The 22,744-nt window shown below is 35.4% G+C and overlaps 1 protein-coding gene across 2 annotated transcripts in view; it reads left to right on the top strand.

The window, feature by feature from the left end:
• Window positions 1-11,216: 11,216 nt before the first annotated feature.
• Window positions 11,217-22,744, top strand: part of LOC114938979 (protein apterous-like) — a 36,051-nt gene continuing 24,523 nt past the window's right edge. For both annotated transcript variants that reach the window (XM_085480463.1, XM_085480462.1), the window contains exon 1: window positions 11,217-12,096. In XM_085480463.1, the coding sequence (XP_085336589.1) occupies window positions 12,049-12,096 (48 nt within the window). In that variant the 5' untranslated portion in view covers window positions 11,217-12,048. The remainder of the gene's footprint in view (window positions 12,097-22,744) is intronic.

Genomic DNA, 22,744 nt, shown 5'->3' with positions numbered 1-22,744 from the left:
TATTTCAATACTGCCATGAATCATTTATTTGAAACTAATAATATTTATTTGATATAACAAATATTTATTTGAATAAGAAAATCCTTTTTAAAACAAATAAATATTTATTTGTTAAAATAAATATTTATTTGAAACAAATAAATGATTCATTTGGCAGTATTGAAATAAATATGTATTAATTTAATCATTTTGTTTCAGTGCACCGGTATTTTTGTAAATTAATAAAATGAATGTTTTGGACGTAAAATTATAAATTGCGTTCGTTCGATGTCTAAAATCTAAATTATAAATTTTCTTTTATTTTTAAATAATCTTTGAAATCTTGTTTTTTTTTTATTTGACTCAACAGTTTTAATTTAATTTTTAAAAAAGTGCTCCAATTTTGCGACAAAAGAGCTTCCGCAGGTATAAAATTTTCGTTTGATGTCTAAAATGTAAATTATAGATTCTTTTTAATTTTTAAATAATTTTTGAAATCTCGTTTTTTTTTTATTTGGACCGACAGTTTTAATTTAATTTTTAAAAAAGTGCTCCAATTTTGCGACAGCTTCCGGGTATAGAATTTAAGAAATTACAGGGGCGTTAAGCGGAGAGTGACAGCTGGATTTTTCAAGGATCACAGGTGCGTGCCGAAAGAATCCTTTTGGAAATGACCTATTTCCAAGGCTCTCTTGAAAAAGGGCATAAAAGGGCGTGCCAACACATCTGTACGCTGAGCACGTTCAAAGCAAACGGATGATTTCACACAAATTAACCACAGCGTGATAGCTCATTTAAAGGAATTTACCGCCTAACGAGGAATCAGTAAGCTCGTGCGCCATTTTAAAAGATATACGAAAGGATCAGGATCACTTTCTGGTCAAAGCTTCTGCTTTGCCGAATAAATAAGAATCCTGTGTTGTGCGCCAGGTTGCTTTGTATACATATATTTATTCTATATCAAATCCAAAAATTCAATAGAATGTACACAAATTTTCATAAAAGTTCAAAATTAATCTATCTATTTATAAAATTCAAAATCTAAAAAATATTAAGTTTTTCTAAAAAATTTTTCTAGTATAAATTTTTCTAAAAAAATAACACAAATCTAAGAGTCAAATTTTTAAACTTTAAACGAATAATAGCTCTCGCGAAAATATAACTAATTGTAAGCTTATATTTGTTACAACCCAACACTGATACATTTTTTAGGATACGCACAAGAGGGTGAACGGCTTAAGATGTTGGGTTAACTAATTTGACGTTTTATCAATCACAAACCGCCACTGCCGCGGTTTCATTGCGACGGGGCTTTTTCTAGCATGATGGATGAATCCTGGAAGTCTGTAATATGAAACGCGGATGGGGTGGCAGGACACACGTCCTGTCACGCGTACAGGCTGATCGTATTGTTTATGAGATTTTTATGGAAGTGAAATATTGGGGAAACACACGCACCCTCGCGATAAGCCGGATGATAAAGCGCCATGGAAACGTTCCATTTTTTTCACGTAAATGCTCGACAATTAGCCGCAAATCTTACTCGAACTGCTGCGAAGAATTATCGCGACATAATTGTGATACGAGAATAATATAATAGTAATTTTTTTAAAATCATTTTTAATAATAAATCCTATTTGACGTATCTATACGTATCTATGTGTAAATATGTGTACTTGTATTTATATACGGTTTGATTTATATGCATGTATATGCGTATGTAATATCCCATACAGCACAAAATATTTTTAAAATCTTTTAAAAATATTTCTCAAAAGATTAATAATTTTCGCAAATATTTTTAAAATGTGTTTCTATGCGCGCTTCTTCATGTTTAAAAATATTTTCAGAAATATTTTTGAATATAGATTTAAACTAATATTTCAAAAATATGTATCAAATATTTAAGAAAATATTATCTGAGCGATAAAGAAGAACATTTTTTTAAATATTATAAAAAATGTTATCACAAAAAGTTTTTAAATCGCTTTTAAATATTCCTAAAACCATTTTTAAATATTTTTATGCAATATTTTAAATATTTTTCGAAAACATTTATAATATTTCGTGCTGTATGGGATTACACACATAAGTAGGACAGCTAATATTTTTTGTGCCCTTTCCGCTCTTTCATATTTCTTACAAATTATTGCTGTTGCCAAAAAAAATTGTACGAGGGTAGATCGAGCTCGGAATATTGCCGCTTTTCCCACAATAATAGCACACGTGAGCTTATGGCAGGGCGCAGGACCCATTTTTTTACGAGTATCCCTTACGCGTCAGATCAGCTCTCGTCAACGTGTCATGTTACTTTACACGGCGGATTGAACCGTCAAGCAGCTCGCATCACACAGAACAGTTTTACACGCGTCCTTGCTCTTTTATTTTTATTTATCGATTTTTACTCAGATTTAATATCGGTAAATTATTTTCCGCATTCGTTAAGTCAAAACAATTTTTACGAATTTACGAAGACGAGGAATTTGTAGGGAGTCTTATGTATATAAAATTATGTTACATATGTATATATGTATATAAAATTATGTTTTAGTTAAGATATTTAATACTGAAAAATTTATTTTATTTTTGGTGCATATTAATAGTACTTAAATTTTAATAAACAATTAAAAATATAATTAAAAAGATGTATAACATTCAGAAGAATATTTCATGAAGAGAGGAAAGGGAGAGATAATTATTGAATGAGAAATAATATTCTGTATTATAAATTATTAACTTTAATATTAATTGTAATGTTATTATTCATTGTTAAGCGTCATCATTACAGTTACAATGTATTCATTATAATGAATAGAATACAGAAGTAAAATCATATTTAGAATACAAAATTATGTATATGTATAACAAGTCGTAATATTATTTTGATATTTTACGTATTATAATCCGTAATTGCATATTTGGGCATGTTTAATGGTATCATGATCTGAAACACAATAGGTATATACGTAAAATACATGTACTTTGATAAAAGCAATATTTTACAACTTGTATAACTGTATGACAATCTTATTTCAATTATACATCTTCGCGAAATAATAATGATCAATATTATTGTTATATACTTTGCATATACATTTTCCTTCCACAATTCTTTTTTTCAATTATATATCGAATTATAAAATGCGAGATTTTTTGAATAAAATTCTCTAATAAAGAAAAAACAATATTAACCAGAGTTGGATAAGTTACTGATTTTTTAAAACTAAGTTAAAGTTAATTACTTATAAAATTAATTTAGTTAAGTTAAAAATTGCATGAACAAAAAATTAACTCGGTTAAAATTAAAAGTTAAGATTTAATTAACTGAAGTTAAATTAGAAGTTAATTTTTAAAAACATTTATATTAAATTAGAATTTTGTTTGTTAATTCTTTTAAAATTTATAATAACAAACAACAAAGAAATTTTCATTTTTATATAGAAATATATTTTTTGATAATTACAATTTATGACAAATGAACATGAAAATTAATACTTTATTTTAAAAATAATACGTTTATAACATAAAAAACAATAATGGTATTTAGAGATAAAGAAATTTAACTTAGAAGAAAAGTTAGTTGAAGTTAAAAATTAATACATTTTAAATTAACTAAGCTAAGTTAAATGTTATTTATTTTTTAACTGTTAACTAATTAACTAGTTATCACCCAACCTTGATATTAACATATTATTTGTTAAATAGAACTCATAATCGCGTGCTTTTAATGTTAAGCATAGTGCTGCTTTAGTCAAAGAATTTCACATATTTCGGTATCGCATATTGCATATTCTGACGCGTTTTGTTTTATCACATACCATAATGTGTATATATATTATAATAAGAAAGAGAGAGAGAGTGTGTGTATTGTGTACGACTTTGAGACGACTTTGACCGAGCGCCGGAGTGAGGAATGGAGAATGAGGGAGACGGACGAGGGTGGGAGTTCGTACTATCACTACGCCTGACTGAATGAGAATGAACAGACGTCACGGCTGCTCACGCGCGATATCCCCTCCAGCCTTTAGCGCGGCAAAGCAAGAAAGAGTGCTCTTAGTCTCTCTTTTTCTCGCAGATGTACAATACTCTAATTGCACTATTACTACATGATAAAATTTGACATATTAAAATATGTATACATATCAAGTAATTCTAAATGACATATGTAAAATTCCTTAATTAAAATAATATTTAATATATTTAACGCGACATGTTTAAAATACGCGAATAGGAAATAAAAATATAATTGTTCGACGCGATATATATATCTTATTTATTTATTACATTTTATAATAATGACTAACATCGTAATTGGAATTATATATCAATAACGTTAATGATAATTAATAATGATGTTACAATTAGTTTTGAAGCTAGCTAATTTATAATACGAGAAGTAATACTATTTTTATATCAATAATTCTCTTGATTATTCATGAAATAAATGATTAATTTATACATTCTTATTTTACACATATATACGTCTTTTCGGGATTCTATTTACAATTGTTTATCGCAATCTATATATGTAATTCGTACTGAAATATGTAAAGTAAAATTTCCAAAGTTTCCTAAGTAAAACAACATTACGCGATAATTAATCTAATTATTAATTAGATTGTGTTTAGTATTTATTAGAATACGCTATTTAATTTATTCGGTTAAAACATTACTTTCAATCTTAATTATTTAATTTATAAAAAAGTTGTAATAACATATATAAAAATATGCATAAAAATTAATAAGTGGTTTACATGAATCAAAAAATAGTTACGAGGATATTTGATTCATGAATGTTTTAAAATAAAAATTAAATATCAAATAACACGAACAGAAAAATCATACAATTTTTATTATTCATTAAATATTGCTCGTTTATAAGTCAATATACAAATTTAATAAATGTTCTTAAAATAACATATGCTTTATCGCGTCGCACTTAAATGTTTGCTTGAAAATCACAAACATTGAATACTCTATTATTCGACAAAGGCATAAAGGCTTCTATTTTGGGAAGAAGACATTCGGATTTCGCGATAAGCACACAGTTCGGGCTAAAGTCTGAGATAATAGGCGATCGGAGCCGACTATTGGCTCGTGCCGGGTTTCAAAGCCAGCGGAAATATGACGCACGTTTCGAAGCTGCACCGCGTACGTAATGTCTTCGAATCCGATGTGCCTCGAGAATCCCGCTTAATTAATAGCCTTATAGGATCGCGTTGGAAGAACCCTCTTTCACCCTCGTAGAACTAGTCGGCAAAGGGGCACGTGCGAGCCACGTGTCGGTAAGAGGATATCCGTCCGCGCAGTCTCAGGAGAACGTTTTCGATACGAGAAAAAGAGAGAGAAAAAAAAGAAAAAGTCTCGTCACCAAATCTCAGGTGTCTTTATAGTCAAACAAACCCTATTATAAATTCGGTTATAATAGGTTCTTTTTTTCTTTTTTACTAAAAATGAGTTTAAAATTTTACGATTTTGAAGAATCTTGATACGTATCAAATGCGATATCGTATTGTGCAAAAATATAGTATTTCATTTAATATTGTTAAATGTACGTTAATAAAAATATAGGAAATTTAATGAGAATAAATATACTAGTTAATAAGCATGTAATATTAGGCGAGTGTCATATGTGCACACAATTACAGCGCGTCAGTGATGGAAACGTACGATAATTCCGTCAAGTAAACTCCGCGCGTCGGTACTTATAATAAATACATTTGTGAAACAAAATTCCAAAGAACTTCTTCAACTTTCTCGAGAATTTTTAAAGTTCGTATATCCTAAAGATTTTTTTTTTTCATTTTCAGGCATCCCTTTAGTAGAGCGAGAGAAAAAGGAAGACTCGTGACATCGCGCATACTAATTTCTCGCAAACTGCCGGCACGGCGCAAGTGGTTCGACGAGATTTCCAATTTTTTCGCCGCCGTTTTGTCTGGAGTCCTTTCGCACACTGGATGGCAAAAGCACCGCGCAGTTTATTGCGATTGCGGGACTCGGCGCATACGAATCGCACGCATTAAGTTCTGCGAATATAGACGCGCGAGGAGTTCATTCCCGAAGAACACGAATGGGATGAGGCCGTTCCACTGGATCTCGCTCGAGCGAGATCAGACGGGGCGCATGAAATGCCGCTTCGCATCGATAATTTTCGGAGGAAGCCTCATCCATACATAACGTAAGTAAAAAGTATTCATTTATAATTCCGAGCGATTGGTTAAATTCAGGGTGTCTAGCGGTCAGGGATATCTGGAATTGTCAGGGAAAAGTCAGGAAATTTGACTATTTATCTGGATTTTTTCACATCATTCTACATCTGTCTCGATAATTTCAAATTTTTTATTAAATAAATATCTCAAGGATTTCATGATTTAACATTGAATTGATTTATCATATAGATATATGCAAATTATATATTTGGAGAAAATAATACTAAAAAGTCAGGTAAAAAATTAATTTCTGATCTTGGAAAATCTGAAAAAGTCAGAGAATTTTTGTCATTGAGTCTGTTGGATACTTTGAAATTGTACGGTCTATTTTTCAAACTGCAGATATAAGTAAATATTTTCTGACGCTATATTTTTAATATTTTTTAAAATGTATATACATATCGAATTTACTAGAGCATATACATATGTTGAATGGGCGAGTGTGTTGTGTATGCTGAATACTAGGAAAAAGGGCCCTTTAGAACCATTCCGTCAGTCAGTCCGGTAAAGCCCTCGTAAAGCCCGTCGTCGAGCAGGCACGTGTTACCGCGAAACACGTGCCTCCTCGACAACGAATCACCCAGCTCTCATAATCCACGCAGCGCTCATTGATCGGCACGCGCTGCTGCTCCACGATCTGGAAATCCCGCCAATAAAGTGACCGCGTTAGGCGAGATTAGAATCGCCCGGTGATGTATTATTGCAAATAATGGCATGCACACGAACAAGAGTTCAGATCCCAATTGATTTACAACTTTGGCCATTTATTTTCGTTCGATATATTTCTTATTTCATACAAAATTTGTTTAAAATAAAATCAGAGTATAAAAAAAATATATAAATTTTAATTTCATGAATTTAACTTGATATTAAAAATATTACAAATTAGTTTTTATCTCTTCGTTTTTAATTTAAATGTCTATGATGCACCATCATCAGGGTGTCTAGCGGTCAGGCAAATCTGGATAACCGGGTATTGTCAGGGAATTTTATAAATCTGGAATTGTTAGAGAAAAGTCAGGAAAATTTATTATTTTTTTTGATTTTTTCACATTATTCTACATATTTGTCTCAATAATTTGAAATTTTTTATTAAATAAATATAAAGTCAGGGAAAAAATGAATTTCTGGTCTTGGAAAATCTGAAAAAGTCAGGGAATTGTTTTCATCGAGTCTGCTAGACATTCTGAATCAAAGTATAAAAAGTAAATTTTAATTTCACGAATGTAACTTGAAATATTAAAAATTATTATTTTTCTTCTTGTATATAATTAAATGTCTATGATGCACCGTCATGAAAATATCAGACAGAAAAATTGAGGTCTGCCCCTAGATGAATTAGGAAGCTGAAGAACATTAAAAGTAAAGAGAAATTGAAATGAAAAACTTTGCTTGTCGTATAGAACAATTATCCCAACAACAATTAAATCTGATCCTTTTTCGCTACGAGAAGCTCGCGCAGCTTCCCGAGGAGTGGAAAGCAAGCGTGAAAAAAAATCAGGGAAGAGGGATGGTTCATTCATCTAGATCGGTAAACGTGGTTGAGGGTTAATCGACTGATCCCGTGATCATCCGGCGTGCTCGAGCTCTAACATAAGTCGCTTTTCCTTTCGTTCCCGAATTTCTAGATCCCAGTAAAAGAGGTGATGGAGAATGTCTGGCGGCGCGTGTTCTCCCTTGAATAAGCGTGTAATCCTCGCGATCGCCATTCAACAGCACGATCTGTCAAGGATATTTTCTATTCGTTACCGCGACAATGAACAAGCGGCGTTTCCTTGTCGGACATTTACGATGTCCATTGTGTTCTTTGCCGTTGTCGCGTTTATGTTTTCCCGTCCCTGCATTGTACAGGATTTTACTGCCCACTGTCCAGTTGTGTTTTCCTTATACAAAATATGAAAAATTGTTTTCGCAAAAATATATTGTAATATGACAAACTTTTCTCCTACACTTTCTTATACAATTAATCATGCAAAAACCATTTTCTCCATTTATTTTGGATTTTCTTATTCTTCTTCAAAAATTGTGTGACATAAAATAAATCACACATCCAGTGATTTAATAGCCTATAACTAAATTCTTGCATTGTACCAGTGTATAGCATCAATATATAATGTGTGACAATTTATTTATGGAGGATGTACGAAGGTTTCTGGCTGACAGCCAGAAAATTGGCGATTCTGCGCGGCCGCCTGGAGCTCGTTTGTGCTCTAAACGCTCTGTCCGAACGTTTATAAGATCCCTCTCATTGTAATGTCGTTGTCGACCCTGCATGTAACCGGCCTGACCGCTCATTGTCGCGCGTCCTGCCTCTCTTTTGCGAAATCGCGCGTGCTCGCGGCTTGCCGGCCAATAGCAGACAATAGCGACAATGACCGCTGGGTGGACCGTTTAGCACAAACGGAACACTACCGGACTGTGGAAAGCGGGTGTCCTTTCGACAGTACACCCCAAGGTGCGAGTTGCCTTTCAGGCGTCGAGTTGCACAGCTCATGTGCTGTGCTGTAACTCATCGATGCTCGTGCTAGGCGTGATCATTTCTGTATTTCTATTCTAGATTTTCAGAATTTCACGCATATTTGTGCGTGTAAATCTTTTCTATAGGTATAGCTATGGTAACATATCTTTTTTCGGCGTATATTTTGTATTTTTTTTTTTTTTAGGAACAAACACCCCTAAAAATATTTGTATATGATAATCTTTATTTTTTTTTGTAAACAATGCATTGTTTTAGTTAAAAGAATCTTGAAAGTGATGAAGGGGATTTAAAATATAATAATAATTTTGTTTGTTAAACAATTCGTTTTTGGATTCATCCGGAATTCCTTGGAGTATTGAACTCTTTTGAGTTTTTGTTCTTGATTCTTTCGCCTGTTGTTACCGCTCGAAGACATAAAGAGCGACACAAATTCACAAAATGGCGAGTAGACTAAAAGCCCTTTCACCCATGTACGGATTTTAGAGACAAAGCTAAAAAGCGCCGACGGTTCTCCGATCCGACCGCCACTTACAATTCGGAAGCTGCTTTGTGGTTTATCGTTCGCTACCACTTCCGTTTGTGAAGGAGAATAACACCAAAAATACCGAGAATTTCAAATATCCCGGCACGTATATTTGTAGCGTTTTGCAGAAAATATAACAAAGGACTGAATTCTATTTAATAAAAATAGAAAAATATAATATCTTGCAAGATAAATACATAAAAACACAGCATCTCCTGTATAAAAAGATATAAAAATTATAGTACAATTCTTTTTCACAAAACTTACACATGTATTAATTTGATTTAAGTTTACTTTGAATTTATGAGTGTGTAAAATTTTATATTCGGAGATTCTAGATATTGTCTGAATTTTTAGAATCATTCTTGAATTTAAAGTTAAATTTAAATTTGGTTGTACATGACAGCTTTTTTATAAACAAATTTCTTCAACCTGTCAAAATAATCTTAAAAGGAAAGAGGGGGATTTAAAATAAGCTGATTAAAAATATATATTGAATTGTTGATTTTAATAGAATTTAATGTTATTATTCCCTTTTCTGCAATCAATACTATATATTTAACAGATCAGCTTTTAAGCCCGCTCTTTATCAATGACTTATCCCGCTGTAAAATTTGAATATACTCAGAGCGACAGGATCATCGGGAGTTAGCAGGAATATCTGTCGACGTCTGCATTCCATTAGTGAGTTTCCATTGTAAATATTCGACTTAATCGCTCCGTGTAAGACGTGGATACGCAACCGATGATAGCGCGGGTCAAACAAACGCGCGAGGCGCCGTTTTCGCAAATTCCATCATCGAGGGACACGCTGGACGCATCGGCAGGAATTTCTGATCGGAGCGACGGTTTCCGTCGTGACGAAAACCGGTTTCTCTTTATGACGAGATATCGCGGACGGTCGCCCTACGGTCTTTCAGTCGGTTCGGAGATCGTCTTCATCGAGTTCTCTTCTTCCCCCTTGTTCTCCATATCGTTTTTGGGGAAAATACGACAGTGGCGAGGGGATGAAGGAATTACGGAGTTGAAACGGAGAAAAATAAATATTAAAGGACAAGGCAGCCAGATCGTGCGAATAGTCTTGAATTTATTACAATTGAATCGAACGTTTCGGTCTGAATTAGACCATCTTCAGCAATATTACAGTCAAAAACAACAGGTTGTTTTTTGAAACATTATTAGTGTTACAATAAACCGAGTGACATTGTAGTAGATAAGATGTCGACTCCACCAAAAAAGAAAAAAAAGAACCATGCCACCAAATTGTCAGAAATTGTTGTTATTAATGTGAGGTCCAAATTAAGAGAAAAATAACCCCATCTTTTTATAGTATGCCTTTCCAAAAGTGCGAGGAATTTAATTTCAATGGCTTAAAAGAATAATAAATCAGGAATGAACGTAATATAAATAACGAGAATTTTTAAGTTACACATCCCAACCCCAAGATAAAGTAATAATTAATTTGGTATGATAACACTTGTTCATCACCATTATATATTTTTCAAAAGCGGCTAAAATTTTATTTTATTTTCAAAGTAGGAAGGAAGGAAGTCTGGTGTATGTCAGGGTTTATGAATTGTTCGTACAACTCATTTGCAAGAGACATTTATAAAAAAAATGTCAGAAATTTCGTCTCTGAACCTGTCCTAATTACAAACGCCACGTTTCTTAACAAAGAAAAAGGGTTTTTCTTTCCGTCTCGGCGAAGAAGGAAACGTATTCCCCGACGTACAATTTCCGATTACTCCCGAGGTTACGACAATGCGAGAAGCGCAGCGGCGTCGACTTCCTCTTTCTCTCTACCGTTCTTCCCTCATTTTGCCCACTCTCCGACAAACCCGTTCACCGAGAGTGAACAACGCAACTTCATCACGACCCGAGCAAGTTTGCTCGAATGGGCTGGACCAACGTATCGTTCAGCGAATCAGGCGCCGTGGGTGTGGACTTGGGTTGCGAGCCCCGAGAGACCCACTACATCTCATGATGTTGCCAGGTTGATGTCGGCTTCGCCGCCAGACGGCGCTGCCTCTAACGTACTCGGGACTGGGGAGCCAGGCCGCGCCGGCAGCCTCACTCCGTATCGCGGCTCCGACTCGTCGGAATCGTCCGCACTCACCTTAACGGCGCAGCCCCGAGTTGGTTCCCTCCGTTTCGTTCCTCGTCGGGTCTCGTCTCGTGGCGGAGCACATGGATCCGGGGGACCGTCCCCGTGCAGGCTGGCCGTTCCACCAAAGGTGAACAATCGTGGGGTCGCGTACTGGATCGATCCTTCGAGTCGATAATCGCACGACTCGCGTCCAATGGGATTGTTTTAGTGTAAATGTGGTATAGAGAAAGGTCAGGACGGGTTTTCGGTGATTCCCGATCGTCGTCGGACATCGCCAGTGCGCGCCGGGGCGATATGGACCGCGGATCGCGGATCTCGAGACTGTCAACGACGCCGATGACAAGTGCCGATCTGTGAAGTGACATGGGTGTTTCCCGCGTATGATAATTGAGACACTGTCATCGACTCGGCGAAGGACGAGATGCACTCGTAAGGGCTCCTCCCTCGACTATCCTTGAAGGAGTTTACGGAGGGATCAACCCTCCTCCTTCCCCATTTCGTTTAGTGTGATATCGGGAGTGTCGCGCGGAGAGTAAAGCGTCAGAGATAGATAGCTAGAGAGAGAGAAAGAAGGCGAGGGTGAGAGGACAAGGGTGAGAACGCGCGGTAGAGGTGGAAGGAAGAGAGAACCCGAGCCACAGCGGACGCCATCTCCGCGTTATCGGCAAGCGGATCCCTCGGGACTCCCCCCCGAGCAACATCGGCGTCGCGCACCCTCGGCGGGAACTACCCCGCGACAGCGGCCACCCTGATGGGAGTGTATGAGGAGCGCGCCCCTCCTACCACCGGCATGCACTGGGTGAGTGTCATCCCCGTGTTCCGTGTTGCCCATTGGTCGTTTCGTGCCCAGCTGGTCTTCCACTCCGTCGGGGTGGAAGAGAGAGCACCCCTAGCTCTCGGATTTTGCGAGGAGCGTCTCCGCAAACATTTATCCCTATCGAATTCAAGATGGTGAATGTGCGTATCTCCTTTTCCGCGGTAGGAATTCATTTTACAGAGAGCTTGGAAGCTCATTCGAGGTGTCTGGATTCAGGGAAATCGGGAAAACCGGGTATTGTCAGGGAATTTTATAAATTTAGAATTGTCAGGAAATATGTTACTATTTATCTGGATTTTTTCACATTATTCTACATTTATTTCAATAATTTGACATTTTTTATTAAATAAATATAAACTTTTTCTTGATTCCCAGTACGCTAATTTTTTGTGTTGTTAACAATCGATTCATCTACAGCGTGTTTGTTAATTTATATTTTCATCGTCGTGTTATTTTATTTCAATATGTTTGATAGAGACAAAACTAAAAAATTTGATATAATATAAATAAAAAAGGTGATTATTTAAATAGTTTATAGTGACATGTTTGTTTCGATTATTGTGCATAATGCAGATTGTATAATTGATTTAAATTCTTGTTTTTTTAACTTTCGAATCTTTTCATTGCCGATAAAAATTTCTTCAAGATTTTGTGATTTAACATTGAATTGATTTATCATATAGATATATGCAAATTATATATTTGGAAAAAATAGTACTAAAAAGTTAGGGAAAAAATTAATTTCTGAATTTGTTGGAAAATCTGAACAAGTCAGGAAATTTTATAAATCTGGAATTGTCAGGGAAAAGTCAGGAAATTGTACTATTTATCTGGATTTTTTCATATTATTCTACATTTGTTTCAATAATTAAAAATTTTTTATTAAATAAATATAAACTTTTCTTTGACTCCTGGCACACTAATTTTCTGTGTTGTTAAAAATCGATTCATCTACAGCGTGTTTGTTAATTTATATTTTCATCATTGTGTTATTTTATTTCAATATGTTTGATGGAGACAAAACCAAAAAATGTGATATAATATAAATAAAAAAAAGTGATTATTTATATAGTTTATAGTGACATGTTTGTTTCAATTATCGTGCATAATGCAGATTGTACAATTGATGTAGATTTTTGTTTTTTTAACTTCTAAGCCTTTTCATTGTCGACAAAAATATCTCAAAGATTTCATGATTTAACATTTAATTGATTTATTATATAGATATATGTAAATTATATATTTGGAAAAAATACTAAAAAGTCAGGGAAAAATTAATTTCTGGTCTTGGAAAATCTGAAAATGTCAGGGAATTTTTTTACATCGAGTCTGCTGGACACCCTGTTAAACGTCCTTGTCAATTTTTTTTCAAGTTTGAGATTCGATTTGGAGAGGGTCGATTCTGATAACGCGAGGTTCGGAAATTATGTCAATCTAGGGAAACCGGTTCAATTTAGGTCGTACAGGTGCGAATCCAAGACATGCGACGGATGGATAGCACTCGAAAGAGAGCTGCAAAACATCCCTTGTTTCGTAAAGTTACAAGTTTTATAATTTTATCTAGTAATGAAACAAATTTGCCAAGATCGCAAAAATTCACTAACAATTAAATTACAATTCAAAGAAAAGTCCAAATCTGCTTTTCATCGACCACAGTTATAATTGAATGAGTCAACTTACGAGATCCAGAATGAAATATTAAATGAAACGATCTGCAATTGGGGCAACAACTGTTCGCTAATGTGTAAAAAATTTAATAAGATCAATGATAATTATTCGATAATTGAAAGCAATGCGGGATTACGTGGCAAGGTGTGATAACACACTCTACCTTGGAGTATAACATTAATTTGCTCTTAATCAACCGGCCAGGACCGCCGTCGTAAATAACAAGTGCCGCTTGTAAACAAATGTAATTGATTGTCTCTTGTCGTCGATTAATTAAACCGGTGCATTAATCACGCGTGCGCCAATGAACGGAGGTGAACGTAAAGTAACATTGCGCTAACGAAAAGTAACATAACGTCTCTTCGTTTTATTCCATTATATACAAATTGTCATTAATTTAATCTCCATTCAACAATTAAAATAATTTTATGCAATTACTTGTATGTACAATTAATTATAAAATTTTATTAAATTTATTTTTTATTTTTTGTGGATATTTTGAAAATATGATACAGATAAATATATAAAAGCTTTTTATTTTGTTGTGAGGCTGCAACTTCCGCTTCGCCTTGAAAAAATGCAAATATTGCACATATATATATATTAGTATAGAGATATCACAGTATCAAATTTTGCCTAAAATAGATATGTTCTCAATGTTTTGTCTTTCTCTCATTTTTTCCTTCTTTCAAAAAGTTGTGTTCCATAATACAAATAAATTTAGTTACATTAAAATCATATAAAAAATTAAATTATTAAATAGAATCATTTTATAGAAAAGCCATCACTTTCAGCATGATTTACTTTGGTTGAAATAATATTTCTTTAATCAATTAAGTAGTAGAGAAATTCACGATTGTGGGTCCATCATATTACACAATCAGAGATTAAGTCTACAATAAATATACAAGGCGAGCTAATATATAATATTTTTGCATCGAATATTTCGCGAAATATTTACGCTTTGCACAAGCGATTTTTTCCACCGGAAAATCCATGTAATCCGCGATATCATGACAGTCTGATTTAGGAAAAACACAGAGAGTATCGCGACTATATCGTTCAATTTGGCGTCAATTAGTCTCACACATCGCGCGAACTTTGTTGCGAGCTTTTTCAACGACGAAACGCTCGCTGCAGTGAAAACGAGAAAAAGAGAGAGAGAGAGCGATTCGTTGTAGCTTCGATGAGATAAGGCCATCTTGCTGCGAACGTGTCTGGCCGCGATAGGGTTTGTGACGTGCGTAATTTATTACACTCCGAGATTATATCCGCCGCCGTCCGTCGCCGGCAGTCGTCGTCGCCGGCCGACGTTTAACTTTGCACTCTCGAGGCCCCAAACCTGGTTGGTTTCATCGCTGCACTTGTTGTTGACGTTATCACACTCCGTCCGTTATTTCATAAAAGGATATATACGGGGCGTCGGAAAGAGAAATGCCTTCGGAATTTACAAGCGTGCGATCGATCAAATTAAAAAAAAAAAAATATGCCCGCGAAGAGTCTTCATAAACGCGAATTGACATATGCGTGCGTGCAAAAATATCAAGTGACATTTGTCAATATTAATTTTTTTTTTTTTTTTTTTTATAAGAAAGTGGCGATTTGGTTCTGGAATATTATATTGAGTGCAATTTAAGATTGAAATACATTTTTCGTAATAAATAAATGTTTCGTAAATTGATCTATGTAATCATGACACTTCGGAAGCGTGTCCAGTTAACTGAGGACGGCTCTTAAGATATGTTGCTTTTATATTTTGGGATATGCGTGTCTCGTATCAACGCGGCGATAAATATAAAACTAACATTCGCTCGTTTTTTTCAAAACACCGTTTCGAATAATTCACGCGCTCGATTCTATTCATTCGATTTAATTTTCTAATGGGATAGAATTTTCGGATACGATCTTCCGATGAAGATACGAAAAAGGGAAAAGTACAACGAAGCGGCAGATGGCCGTCGACGCGATGAAGATCTTGTACGAGTTATTTGTAATTAATTGCAGATATTAGAGAGAAGATAAATTGGAATGAAGCATCGTCCCGTTTAAATAATTCGATAATCACAAAGTTAGACGGCGTTGAAAATTAATGGCAAATTTATTTTCGAGATATAGGTGAACGATAAATCCTCGATTTTAATTAAATCTTGTGTATCTTAGAGGAAGATACATTTTTTCCCGAGAAATTCAATCGTCGAAGGATTTCATTTAAAGCGTTCAAAATTAATAACATTTTTCGCAGTCGTACGAGCTGGGGGTTTTAATGCGATTATCGCGCGGTTCTTCCTCGATTGCCGATTGTGATGTGTCACGCATCGCACTTAATTTACCTCGATCAGAGGGAAGTCAGATTTTAGGTGGTCACGATGTTCGCGTGCCGGAATCATTTAGCATGCAAGCGCGCATTGAATGGCGTCGATGAGCCGCACGCAAATTTACGCAACACAGAGACATTTAAATTTAACGGGATATTAGATATGTGTAAGAGAAGGCGGGACATAACTATGCACCCGAAGAAACCAGATTTTTAAAAATTCAGTTCTAAACTTGCATCTCTTTACGATATTTCAATGCAAATTGTGTTTTTCACCTACGCGAATCTTTCCTCGAAAAAACATAATAACGAAATTCTTCCGAATCTCCATATTTTTCGTATTTTCAGCAATCATTTTTTTTCATTAGCGCAGTAGACGGGGTCTTTAAAATTTACCCCATGTTACAGATTTTTTTTTAAATCTCCCAAAAAATCTGGATTGCAATATCCAACAGATTTGAAAAACAAATATATGTTTAAAGACAAATAATTTTCTTTCTTTCTATCTTTTGTATACTAATTATTATTTCTTTGTAACCTGCGACCTGATAGTAATTGTTAATTGTTTTTGAATAATATATTACACTTCTGTGAAATATATACTTTGTATACTAAAGGAAATTATTTTTTCCCGTTTATACTGATAAATAAATAAATAAATAAATAAATATATATAAAGCAAAATTTGAACAAGAATTTGGAAAACTTGTGCTTTAAAAAACCCAGATTATTGACAAATATTTTATGTTTATTTTACAATTTATTCATTTAAAAAATCTGCACAGATCTGTCAAAAGGATCCTCTTAATTTAAGAGAAAAACTAAAGAAATATTCTATAATATAGATATTCGTAACATGCAAGAATATAAATTTAATGAGATATTTTTTATCAGTATATTATTTGAAATATTATTAATCGTGATAACAAAAAATAATCTTACAAATGGACATTTGTTATTTATTGCACACAGTACCCTTTACAAGTTTGGAAACACCTTACATTTTACAGTTAAACAACCGCATGGCAGCAATCTGTCATAAATAAAAATGTCATTTAAATATTTTCCGATTTGCATGGCAGCAATCTGTCATAAATAAAATGCCATTTAAATATTTTACGATTTATTCGTACAAAAAATCTGCACAGATCGCTGCCATACGATTGTTTAACTATAAAATGTACCATAAAAAATATTAATATGTATATAGTAAATTTTAGTAGTATATTTTATATCTTATTATGGTCAATATTAATATTTTTATTGTGGTAAATATTAATCAGAAAAACTCTTATCAAATTCTTCCAATACCGTATTGTCCCACCACGATTATCATGATTTTCAGGGTAAATTTAAAGAGAAAATTCTCTCTGTGTACTGTATATATACACTATTGAGAGTTTAATATGAACGAATGATGTGATATATAAACATCCCTGTATATAGTTGGTCGACGATTCTCGCGGAATGCGAGAAGCAGGATGAGCCCACCAGAAGGGGAATCGCTAATCTCCCGGGGTCAGGTCGCGATTCTTGGCCTCCGAGGCATGCGACACCCGCCGCTTTCAGCGTGTCAACAGAAACTCCGTTTATCAGGGTGATCGGAAAGAGAGGGAGCAAGAGAAAGAGAGGCGTATTTGAAGCTCAGGACTCCGGGTAACGACTATTTTTCAGATACGCCTCTTCGTGTTTTGGCCGCTCGCGAGCCTCGAAAATATATACAAACGTGATTTATGCATCTCCATCGCTTTCGACTCGTGATTTATCGTAGCGCGTCCGCGTAACCACATTTCTATCGATTATAAATGAGGATGAGGAATAGATAAGGAACAATGACGATTAAATGCAAGGCGAAGAGATAAAAAAAAAATATAAATGGCTTGTTTTTGCAAAAGCATGACGCATATTAAATTACTATGTTTAAAATTATATCCATGCACGTTGAAATTTTCTGAGGCAGAGATTTCACACGCACTGAACGATATTACATATAAAGAGGAAAATCAACATGAGAAATCACTTTGACGTTAATTTATGGGTTGCATGATAAATGAACAATCTGTTGAAACTATTAATTGATTACACTCGTTCAGGATATTTTCCGAATAAAATTGGCAACGTGCATGTAAAATTAAACTTGTACGTTATATCATCGATATATTCTTCAGGAAGTGGTCTAATATTATCATTTAAGTAGAGCGCGAATCAACGATCCGACTAATTTGCGACGTCGTTCAGACGTCACCGTTGTAAAGAGACAACGTTTTGGCTTAAGAAATATCAAAGGAGAGACACCTCGCAGAGAATGTATCCGTCGAAAATTGTCAAAATAAATTGAGCTCTCGCAGAGTTAAATCGTGATATTTATTATTTAATCTATCACGCATTCAGTAAATATTCTTAGTTTGCAACAGAAAGCTGCAATTTATTATAAATTGATGGATGATACGAAGATATGTTAGAAGTGAAAAGTTTTGGATTTCTTTATCCTATGTTGTACCTTTAAAATTCGAACGCGTGGTATACTTCTATGTTTCTTCATTTCACACACTTTTTTATTATTAATTATAAGTAATTTTTATTCTTACTTTCTTTATTTCCCCAAATGGCGACACGTTTAATGCGGGCTTTATTTCACTGTCACTTTTAAAATACGACTCGCTTTTAAAGTTATGTCCTTAGGACGCCACATTTTACAGATTACACATTCCTTCATGAATATTACCGCATATTTTTTTCAATCATATCTTTTCTTTTGAGGTCCCAAGATGTCACTTGGGTACTTTTCACGCTTAATCTAAAAAAATTTATCGATCTTCAAAGTTTCAAATACTATAATATTTTGAAGATAAGATAGCCTGTTAACGAAGTAGCACGACTCATATTGTAGCCAGCGTGATTCATTTAGGACCTTTTGGAGAGATATATAGTATCCCATGTCAAAAATTATTTATGACTCGACTGAACAATGCCTCCGATCGAGAGAGAGAGAGAGAGAGAGAGAGAGAGTGAGAGAGAGAAAGAGATCGCGCAATGATCGGACGATATGAGATGTGTTTGACAGCCTGGTAGCGCGTCTATGAAATATTTCAGTCTGACCGATTGGTAGCTCGCAATGGCGACGCGGAGAAGTGCAGATAGCCGAGCGACTTATCGGCTCTCCGCGATGTTAAGCGTCGCCCACGCGTGTTTTGAAAGAGAGAAAGAGAGAGAAATCGCGGCCGACGCGATGGACGAGGCAGTTTGTTGTTATCGCTATCGTTGGCCGAGCAAGGGAAGCTGATAGCAGTACACGTGCCACTCTTTGCGTGAGCCACCGAGAACTATCAAACAATATAAAATATCACCAATTTTTGTTTCTTGTTTTAGCAGGATCAGCCGCCAAAAAATATCCCTTGCTCACTCTTCTTCAATATTTCATTTAGAAAAAATGTCTTCTCTTATGAAGAAGAAATCCTATATGCGAGTATCTTCTCTGTTCGATCAAAAAGGCAACTATAAAATGTTTTTCTCGAACGGTCATCAATTTTTGTCTCTCGTCTTAGCAGGATCAGCCCTCCACAAAGATCCCTTTCTCGCTCTTCTTCAATATTAAAAAAAATGTTTTCTTCTCTTATGAAGAAAAAATCCTATATGCGAGTATCTTCTTTATTCGCTCAAAAAGGCAACTATAAAATATCTTTCTCGAACGGTCACAAATTTTTGTCTCTCATCTTAGCAGGATCAGCCCTCCACAAAGATCTCTTTCTCGCTTTTCTTCAATATTAAAAAAAATGTTTTCTCCTCTTATGAAGAAAAAATCCTATATGCGAGTATCTTCTTTATTCGCTTAAAAAGGCAACTATAAAATGTCCACTTTTTTGTCTCTCGTCTTAGCAGGATCAGTCCCCAAAAAATATCTCTTCTTCGTTCTTCTTCAATATTTTATTCAGAAACAATTTCTCCTATGAAGAAGAGATCCTACATGCGAGTATCTTCTCTGTTCGCTCAAAAAGGCAGGATGATTCGCAACTACTGGACTCGTTTCGATCATGAAAGAGTTTTATATTAGGTTCATTACTTACCATCTAGTAGGATTTCGCGTTAATCTCTCGGAGAGTTCCACCAACGCCGACGACATTGCTGCGCCATTGATATCGAGGACGACGAGCTATCCCGATAACTTTTTATCCGTCGTCGTTGTCGATGCCTAAAGAAATTTCGCTGACTCAGCCGTGGCTGGCCGGGCTTCTTCATCGGACTCGCGATGAAAAAAAAAAAAAAAACGAGAGCCAGTTACAATTTACTGCGATAACGCGCTGTATCTCGGTAGGTCGTGACGTAAGGTTATCATTCATGCTTTTCCGTAGTCCGGATCGCATTCGGTCTTGGCGTTTTCAAACAAATTACCGTACGCGACCGACACGACGATTTCTCATTTTTCAAGCTCATCGCGACGTTTGTTAACGCGGTCGGTTTTACACATTTTTGTTCAGCAGAGCACTCCGGAGCGAAAGGAGCTCGAAAAAAACAAACTGAGATTAACTAAATATAGTATTTGCGTATTTTATCGCTGAAGAGGCGCTTAAAATTCGAGGCATGAAAACAACGCGCGTAAAACCATGCGAAATTATTATAAATCCTCAATTTTTAATTTACAAAATTTAATTGATATTTTTCACGCTACCTCAAACACTTGAACCTTACGTGAGAAATGAGCACGTGACAAAATCGATGTTCTCATTTGGGAAAGAAATTAAGCAACACATTCACGCTGTTTAATCATCACGCGTTGAGTGCATATTATTATTATTATTATCATTATTATGTTTCACAATTTTTTCATTACAAAAATTCTAGCTCCGATAAAACTCTCTCTCCCTGGTGGCTCTCTCAATTATCGCGCCGCATTCGAGTTTGCGAATATATAAGCAGATTCACGCGCGCAGGTAGAGGACAGGACGTCAAGTTTCTGTCGAGTCCCCGTCAGCCGAGAGCGACATTTCTGGCGACATTCTACTCGTTTCCGTCCCGGCATCTCGCGGATTCCACGCGCACGCGGTTATTTACTCCGCGGTTTCGCGAAAATGAGAGGAGAGAAAAGAGAGAGAGAGAGGAGGAAAAAAAAGAGGAAAGGCAAGTGCATATACACTCTTGTGCAAGCTTCGCGCCGGTGAAAGTCTCGTTGCAGTCCGCGAGAGAGTCGGACCGCTCTCGAGAGATGGATAAGGATCTGGAGGATCGATCTCGCACGCTCTCGTGAGAAATTCATCGATCACGTCGACATTCGGGGATTTTTTTACGTAACATCCTCATTTCCTTAGATTTGCACAATAACTCCGCGATCATGCATATTATCCGCGAATAACGTCGGAAATGAGCCGCAATTGTCTTCGGTCGGAGATGTATGTATGAGATCGTATTATATGGAATTTCCGCAAAAATTACGATCCCGATTCGCGAATAATTCGCGACGCTTTTCTTAGACTTAACGAGCCTATTACCGCACGCGACGACGGCTCATGCTTGATAAGACACACATGCTTTGAGGAAGGCGCGCGCATTCCTGCAATACCTTTGTCCGGACCTAACTCGATCCCCCGTTACATAAGGTATACGATCAACGCGCGCGTGCACGTAAAGATTACGAAGGCGACGCTTAAGCGGAGTCCGGGGTAGGATTAGCGATTCCGATCACGTCCCTCGCGGCGGTTCGGGATGATATGATCGTTCTTACGTGAACTTTATTCCCCGTCGTGTAGCGGATTGTCTCTTTCACGTTTATTAGTTGACTCGGTATGGGAAGATTGGCTCCGTTCATTATAAGCAACATTTTCGACGGAAGATGTATGCAAAAATGATTACAAGGGGTTCTCTTGGGAAATGTCAGACTGTTTAAAAACTTTGGATAGATTTTTACAAGAAAGATGTACCGAAGCTTATTTGTCCGAGAGCTTGCTTTGAAGGATTCACAATTTCAAAGATATATTTAGAATGAAGAGTACATGAAGGTAAAAGGAAAAATTCTTGCAGATTTTTAGGAAATTTAAGGCTGCTTAAAAGCTTTGAATATACCAGATTATTAGGAAAATTTTTAAAGGAATTTTTGAAAAGGGAAAATATCTGCCGAGGCTTTGTTGGTTTTGAAAGATTTGTGATTCGAAGGAGAGATTGAAAATGAAGAGAGCACGTACGTAAGAATCGTCGTGTAGCGGATTGTCTCTTTCACGTTTATTAGTTGACTCGGTATGGGAAGATTGGCTCCGTTCATTATAAGCAGCATTTTCGACGGAAGATGTATGCAAAAATGATTACAAGGGGTTCTCTTGGGAAATGTCAGACTGTTTAAAAACTTTGGATAGACTTTTACAAGAAAGATGTACCGAAGCTTATTTGTCCGAGAGCTTGCTTTGAAGGATTCACAATTTCAAAGATATATTGAGAATGAAGAGTACATGAAGGTAAAAGGAAAAATTCTTGCAGATTTTTGGGAAATTTAAGGCTGCTTAAAAGCTTTGAATATACCAGATTATTAGGAAAATTCTTAAAGGAATTTTTGAAAAGAGAAAATATCTGCCGAGGCTTTGTTGGTTTTGAAAGATTTGTGATTCGAAGAAGAGATTGAAAATGAAGAGAGCACGTACGTATAAGAATAAATCGAAAGATATC

This window comes from Nylanderia fulva, unplaced genomic scaffold (genome assembly GCF_048542155.1).
Source record: "Nylanderia fulva isolate GAGA-0341 unplaced genomic scaffold, ASM4854215v1 Scaffold15, whole genome shotgun sequence".
NCBI lineage: Eukaryota > Metazoa > Arthropoda > Insecta > Hymenoptera > Formicidae > Nylanderia > Nylanderia fulva.
This window is presented reverse-complemented; position numbering and strand designations above follow the sequence as displayed.